Here is an 8251-nt window from a genome sequence, read left to right as displayed (position 1 = left end):
TAATCCCCCTAAATGTACATTATTTGCCGCGAAGTTAAACGAAAATACTAGAAAGGCATGCACATCACCGTGACGTAGTATTAAAAATGATTAAATTTTCGACTCGCAGCCGTCACTTTTGCGGTAAAGTTCGTCCCGCTAGAAACTCAGTTCAACATTTTTACGTTTCTGTGGAAGTTAATCCAGTTAAACTGAAATATTACCGGAGAAAGTAGAGGATAATCTTCGAAAGAACAGAAATTACGCACGAGCGCCCCCCTCCCCCACTTGACGATTCACGTACGACGATATCTAACTTGCCTGGCCAATGTCGACTTGCGATCGTGAAATTTCCGGAACAACCGTCAAAATTTCGCTAAATGTTTAACCACAAGGATGTCTACCTGTTATTTTCACGTCTCTATACAGGTTTTGCACGAACGAAGTCAGTATATTACGTATTTTTTCATGCGAGCGCTCGACCGTAGCTAGCGTATAACGTACATGTAGTAAACAATGAGTTCGGTCAAGAAATTCGGAAAATGAGCGGGAATTTGTCATTTCTACCGGCTTAAATTAAACCCAAATGCTCACAACAACCTTATCTATTCGTAACACGTATAAATATTTCGATTTTTCACCGTAAAAGAGCGTAATTTACAGAAGAAGATGCAGCACCGCTCGATGCCCCACTGGAATGCAGTGTGTAGGCTAGCTGAAGCATCAGTAGGCGTCTCGTTTTCGTGCAAGATCACGTGATCACGCGCAGCGCCGGGACCGCTTTTCAAAATGGCCGCGGAGATTGGAATTACGTCTATTGTGGGGAAAGGTCAAAGTTGAGAAACCTGATTACCCAGATCCAGGATTATGTAGCTACTGACGGTTTGCTGTATCAACTACATATTTTTAACGGCTATCATTCTATAATCACTAAATTGCAGTACAAGAAAACAGTCGATTAACAGTAGATGATATTTGTAAAGTGGATGTTCTAATGATGATGATGATGATAGTTATACACAGTATTTGATTGTACACGTATTCACAACGTGGGCTGAATGAATACAAATCAACATGTGCAGCAAATTTTGAACGGTTTCAGCATTTTATTAATTTTTTGCACCATAGCTATAGAGTATCTAAATCTAAGTGTAAACAACAATTGTATACAGTGTATAAACAGGTATAAAATATATATGAACAAGTATAACGTATGATTGAAACAATGGGAAGGATTTCAGGACGGCAGTGCATTTCTGGCCGACCGTATGCCTTCCTCAAGTACTTAATGTAACAACAGTATTCCAGTATCCTGTCTGAAAAATACGAGTAATATAGGACTTATCAACACTGCGTATAGAGAAGAAAGTATCATAACTATTATCATTGTGTACAGTGACATCAAAGCCATTTGGCCTTAAAAAAAACATATATGTTAGTCACACTGACAGATTCACGTTTGGTTGGGTTTTCAAATGTATGCTTGCTCATGGGGTTATTAGATACGAAAAAAACTGTCACCAGCACTGTATAAGTAATCTCCAGAAACACCGGGTGTTTGATTGTTTAACCATGTTAAGATCTTATATCTGTTTCATTTGTAACTTTTTTCCCTGTATTTTTGACAAGAAGTCAGAAGTTCCGAACTGGTTGGGCGGTTTCTTTCCTGTTTGGTTCTCGCTATGCGGGACGTTGACAGATGAGATATGTTTGCCATCCGCACTTCACTTAATATACTCGGTTTAATAGCAGTGTGTCTATTGTTAAACGACCGCTTTTGTGCAGCAGAATCGTCACACTAGTCGCCTTTGTAGGATTTGTCTCCTGTATGCTTTTTCATATGTCTGTCAGCTTTCCTGTATCCACAGTTTCTCACACAAGTAGGGTTTGTCTCCAGTATGTTTAGCCATGTGTCGGTCCAAATCACTTTTCTGTGCAGCAGAATAACCGCACTGGTCACATTTGTAGGGCCTTTCCCCAATATGTTTTTCATATGCTTTGAGAGGTTGGACCTGTCAGCTGTCCTGAGTCCACACTTCTCATGCTCACTTCTCGTTTGTCTCCAGTATGTTTAGTCATGTGTCTGAATAACTGAACTTTCTGTGCAGCAGAGTAGTCACACTGGTCACATTGGTAAGGTCTTTCGCCAGTATGTTTTCTCATATGCCTGCGAAGGTCAGACATGTTAGTGGTCCTGTATCCACACTCCCCACACATGTAGGGCCTTTCCCCAGTATGTTTTTTCATATGCTTGGATAGGTTGGACCTGTCAGCTGTCCTGTATCCGCACTCCTTACACATGTAGGGTTTGTCTCCAGTGTGTTTAGACATGTGTCGGTCCAAATCACTTTTATGTGCAGCAGAATAGTCACACTGGTCACATTTGTAAGGTTTCTCTCCTGTATGTCTTCTCATATGTACAGTTAGATGGGACCTATCAGCCGCCCTGTATCCGCACTCCCCACACATGTGGGGAGCCTCTCCGGTGTGTTTGAACAAGTGTTTGTCCAAATCACATTTCCTTGCACCAGAAAAGTCACACTGGTAACATTTGTACGGTTTCTCACCTGTATGCTTTCTCATGTGCACTGTTAGGTAAGATCTGGAAGCTGTCCTGTATCCGCACTCCCCACACATGTAGGGTTTGTCTCCTGTGTGTTTAGCCATGTGTATGTCTAAATTGTTTTTCTTTGCAGCAGAATAGTCACACTGGTCGCATTTGTAAGGTTTTTCACCTGTATGTTTTCTCTTATGAACAGTAAGATCAGAATTGTGAGCTGTCCTGTATCCACACTCCCCGCACATGTAGGGTTTGTCTCCGGTGTGTTTAGCCATGTGCCGGTCTAACTGAGCTTTCTGTGAAGCGGAATAGTCGCACTGGTCACATTTGTAGCGTTTGTCCACAGTACCTTTCACCACAGGCCCGTTCGTCTGCTCTGTTTGACTGTACGGGAGGATGGAAAGAGTTTACCCCGTACGTTTCCTCCGATAGAATGTCCTCTTCCTTGTCCTGCTGTCCTCCCGTGTCTGTTGCCGGGTCCTCACTGCTGCTTGTCTCGTTCCCAGGGTGCACAGTTGGCACCTCGCCCACAGGAATCTCATAGCTTATCTGGTCCATAATTTTCTAAGACCAAAAAATTAAACATCAGAAAATTTTGGTCAGAAAAATATTTTAATACTATCAATGACCACCATAAAATGTATTACTACGCCCCGTTTGGCCAGTAAGTTTGGAAATACCAGTAATTATACTCTAAAAAGGCCACTTTGCCTTATGTAAATCGACGTACATATACATGTAAGTGGCGAGGGTCGAACGTATGCTAGGTTTCGCCCCCCTCCCCTTTAATTCCACGATATTCACATCCCGAAAATGCCTACCAATTATCATCCTAGTGCAGTTCTTTTTCCACAGAAATGATCTTAAATTATTCCCCTCAACATTAGAATATTTTTCTGTCCGTTTCTAAACCTTACCTACTTCCTATGATGGTTTTTCTCTTCACGTAAACCGGAACTCGGGCAGCTTTGTCCTTCCTTCGTCTCGTGAGGTCAGAGGTGAACTCGATCTGGGTCAAAGGTAAATTTGTTTGCCTGATTACCCAAGTAGTACATTTGATGTCAGTTGGCACGTTACGTGTTTCTTCAAAATGTCAACGTTCTGCGTTTCAAACCCACCACTTTAACAACGTAACACGCGTCTGACTTTTGTTTCTGATCTACTTTTAAAAGAGATATTTTAAGGGAATGAATGTCAAGCCAAACTGTTTGGTGTGAATCTTGATTTCTGTGTTTTATGATCAACTCACCACCTCTGACAATATTCCATCCAAGGAAAAAAGGCAATACAGAAGTAAACATGTTCAAGGTACATAACGATTTAATTGTGTCAGCGGAAAGTTTCTATAGATACATCTTCTAAAAGTAATTCAAAACAAGAAGCCATAGGTGACAATCCTCCGTGAAGTTTTATACATTTCAACAAAAACATTTAGCGTCAACGCCAGACCTACTGTAACCTGGTATCCAGTCTGATCGTGGTCGGGGCCGTAAGAGCTCGGGGCCGTAAGAGCTCTGGCCCGCCCGCCTCACATAGGTTTCCCGGTGTGTATTTCACGAGAGATTAATTAGCCCTCCTATCGTGTTGGGGGAAACCAAATCCCCAAGCATACTGTCTCTGATTAGCATAACACTCCTACCGGGACGGTCTGTTGCACTGGGCGGGGGAAGCTCTTAGAGCCCCCGACGACACAACCTGCCTGAACACCCCAATACCCCCAATCACGATCAGACTGGATACCAGGCTAGACCTACTGTGCAGACATTATAATTAGGCAACGGTTAATACAATGAGGGCGCGTCACAAGCATAAAACATGCAAAGAGCTAAATCCATTACTGCTCCCAGGGCGTGTAAAGATACTGTGCTTCAAGTTCGAAGTTCATTCTAATTACACACACACAATCATTGCATTCACATAAAGATCGGACTATCATGGTCGTGTCTAGTAACAAAGACAGCCCCACCGTCTTAACGTGCCTGTACCTAATTAAGCGCGCCTGGAACAGGCCAAATTCCAGCAACAGTTGCGGTAAGCACCGCGAGTGTTACTACCGCCGGCCAGATAACCAGGATATCTGCTTACAGTACCTCTGCTACCAGACAACTGCCTAAACCTACGGCCTATTCCACAGGATTGTAAAAGTAGGGATGTTTCTAAAATATGCATTTACTTCAATATCAAAACAGCTACGGTAAAAATAAAAAGACGTGCATCATCCCGGACATAATGCCACACCACATGCGAAATTTCACAGAAATGCGACGTACGGAAGAATGCGTTTTGGCTGCGAACATCTTCCAAAAAACTTGGCATCTCTTAACCATGGGCAAAAACATCTGGAACCACTTATCAAAACCACCCCGTATCTGCATGAAGTTCCACCCCCCCACTGCTATTCCAACACGCGTTTTTCTGGACCTATTCCAATTTCGCCTCGTAATTGTAGGGGTGCGTCTGCAATATTACATTGACCGCGAAAGCAGCAACGGCAAAAATACACATTCGTGCATCAACACGGGCATGCCCGCAGACGGCGTATAAAATTGCGTGCCGATTACACAAAGAGAACCCAGTGTTTTGACTGCGAACATGAAAAATCAGCCGATCACAACACTCCGTCCGGAGGTCCTGACCTCCTTCACGGAGTAACAAATAGGAACTTTTACTCGTATACAACAAAAGGCCTACGTTTTTACTATTATAAAATACTTCCTACTGTTGGAAACTAAAGTTAAAAACACGTTAGTCATTTACCTGATGCAAATTTGTTGGCTTTTTGGTATTTTTAATCCAAATCCTAGTTTAGACCGTTGATATTAGTCAAAAGATATTTGTTTGCATAACATATAGGTACACACTTCGTTAAAGTAAACTACATAAAATCAAATATAGTACGTTTGTTAAAACGCAACGCTAACAGTACCACCTACCTTTTAACTAATGTGTACAATTACTTACATATAGTCATTACTACTCGATGTATATCTGCATTGTACAATCAATACCATCAAGTTAACTGTTGTTCCAGTACAATCCTAAATGGCTATAAAAGTTTTTCTTGTTCAAAAAACTTTCGATACTAGAACATTTGTATATGAGCTACTACATGTAGGCTCGACTATTAGTTTTTTTTTACTTAAAATTATTCTTGTGACTGAACCATTGTTTTACAGTAATTAGAAATACAGAGCATCCTCTGGATCAAGCTTTGCCTGTTTGTAAATACATGTACATGTGTTATAATTTTCATAAGAATATTTAGCCTAACTGTTTTCGAAATAGCAAGGTTCGTATTTTAAATCTTCCTAGAAGTAGTAATACAGTAGTATTACTGTAGTTAACAGTAGTTAACACAGGATTGTGCAAACTAAATGTCACTACGAGATGATCACAGTTGCAGACTTGGTGCCTCTGTATGGATTTTTATATGTCGAGTTAGGGCAGTCTTAGAGGCTGAAGAAAAGCTACACTGGTCACACTTGTAGGGTTTTTTCTCCTGTATGGGTTCTCATATGCTTGGATAAGTTCGACCTGTCAGCTGTCCTGTACCCACACTCCCCACACATGTAGGGTTTCTCACCGGTGTGTTTTGTGAGATGATCGTCTAAATGAGACTTCCGTACTGCAGAATAGTCACACTGGTCACACTTGTAGGGTTTTTCTCCTGTATGGGCTCTCATATGTTTGGATAAGTCAGAATTTCTAGCTGTCCTGTACCCACACTCCCCACACATGTAGGGTTTCTCACCAGTGTGTTTTGCTTTATGATCATCTAAGGTGGACTTCCGTGTTGCAGAATAGTCACACTGGTCACACTGGTAGGGTTTTTCCCCAGTATGGGTCCTCATATGTCGGGGCAATTCAGCCTTGTAAGCTGTCCTGTACCCACACTTCCCACATATGTAGGGTTTCTCACCAGCGTTATCCAAGTTGACATGAGCTGCCGCCAGGTCTTCAGCATTGCTTGTTTTGATGTCAAAGTCGACCTGAGAAACCCCGGTGGGAGACCCATGACAGCAGTTCTGACCAACTTCGGTTGGAGACCCTTGTGCTGTTGCTGCCATGTTCAGCCTAATGAAAAAAATGAAGAAATTCTACAGATTAAGCGTTATAAGCTGTCAATGATAAAATAGAATTTATAGAAAACAAGCTTCAAGGAATTCTAACTTCACCAAAATTTACAATTTAAAACTAATGCATTACAACGTAACCCAAACATAATTCTAACGTGTTGTCTCTCTCGCATTTGAATAAGTTTGCTTCTATGTTGTTCCAAAATCATAATTTGTGAGATCTTACAATCACTCACTCGCACAACCAATCTCTTAAAACATTTTATATCAAAAATATTATTTATTACTTCTACGACTACGAACAATGGGTAAAATGACTCCATTCGCTAGGCTGGAAAGAGAGTCAGCAGTATAGCCTATAGGTTTGGTCACCAGGCTTCTCTATTTACTGTTTTTACAAATCAGTTCTATAAGCATTTCTACATTTTGTAATGTACGCCTTGTGCGATTCTTTACAATACAATTAACATGTCCATATATTTTCACGTACTCTAAAAAGGCCAATTTGCCTGATGCAAATTGACGTACATGTAAGTGGCGAGGGTCGGACGTATGTTTGATTTCGCCCCCCTCCCCCTTTAATTTAACGATATTCACATCCCGAAAATGCCTACAAATTATCATCCTACTGCGGTTTTTCTTCCACAACAATGGTCTTAAACTATTCCCCTCAACAATAGAATATTTTTCTGCCCGTTTCTAAGCCTTACCTTCTTCCTATGATGGTTTTTCTCTTCACGTAAACCGGAACTCGGGTAGCTTTTGTGGCTTTGTCCTTCCTTCGTCTCGTGAGGTCAGAGGTGAATGCCCTTTGGGTCAAAGGTGAAGTTGCCTGATTACCCAAGTAGTGCATTTGACGTCGGTTTGAACGTTAAGCTGTCTTCATAATGACATACTTCTGTGTTTCAAACCGACCAATTACAACGTAACAAGCGTCTGACTTTTGTTTCTGATCTAATTTGAAAGAGATATTTTAAGAGAATGAATGTCAAGCCAAAGTGTTTGATCTGAATCTTGATTTCTGTGTTTTATGATCAACTCACCATCTCTGACAATATTCCATCCATGGAAAAAAAGCAACACAGAAGGAAACATGTTCAAGGAAATATTATACACCATGACGGAATAACTTAACTATTTGTCTATCAATATATGCTATATAATCAGTATCGAGGTAGAGGAGCTATAGTAAGATTCTACGTACAAAATGTCACTACGAGATGGTCACAGTTGATGACTGGTTTATTGATTAAAAACATTTTGCAGCCCGGAGGCTGAATTGCATGTTTCCTTAATTACATCAGTGTCCACCTTAACAACTTTAAAATATCCATCTAGCTAAGAATTTATACCGAAAATTGAGTGGCGATCTCTACATATATACATGGTCTCTACATATATACATGGTAAAAGACAATACATTACTTGGTTACGTTAACTCATTTATGAGTTTTACTATATAGGACAAAGGGCTTTTGGAGTAGCGCTTCGTACGTGCTAGAATTGGGTCGAGTTTGTTTTTTTGCCTTGTTTTGCCTCCGCATGAACTCCGATATGTCTGGATAGGGCAGCCCTGGAGGCTACAGAATAGTTACACTGGTCACACTTGTAGGGTTTTCTCCTGTATGGGTTCTCA

General features: G+C 41.0%; 1 protein-coding gene and 1 pseudogene across 1 annotated transcript; both read right to left on the bottom strand.

The window, feature by feature from the left end:
- Window positions 1-1859: 1859 nt before the first annotated feature.
- On the bottom strand, window positions 1860-2926 carry LOC109486716 (zinc finger protein 525-like). Its single transcript, XM_019790608.1, has one exon. It carries the CDS (start codon window positions 2812-2814, stop codon window positions 1969-1971), a length of 846 nt encoding a protein of 281 aa, XP_019646167.1. The 5' UTR covers window positions 2815-2926; the 3' UTR covers window positions 1860-1968.
- A 2846-nt stretch (window positions 2927-5772) lies between these two features.
- Window positions 5773-6607, bottom strand: LOC109486709 (annotated as a pseudogene).
- Between the last annotated feature and the right edge of the window lie 1644 nt (window positions 6608-8251).

Source organism: Branchiostoma belcheri, unplaced genomic scaffold, assembly GCF_001625305.1.
Source record: "Branchiostoma belcheri isolate BF01 breed outbred unplaced genomic scaffold, Haploidv18h27 scaffold82, whole genome shotgun sequence".
Lineage (NCBI taxonomy): Eukaryota > Metazoa > Chordata > Leptocardii > Amphioxiformes > Branchiostomatidae > Branchiostoma > Branchiostoma belcheri.
Note: the sequence above shows the minus strand (reverse complement) of the source record. Positions and strands in the feature narration are given on the sequence as shown.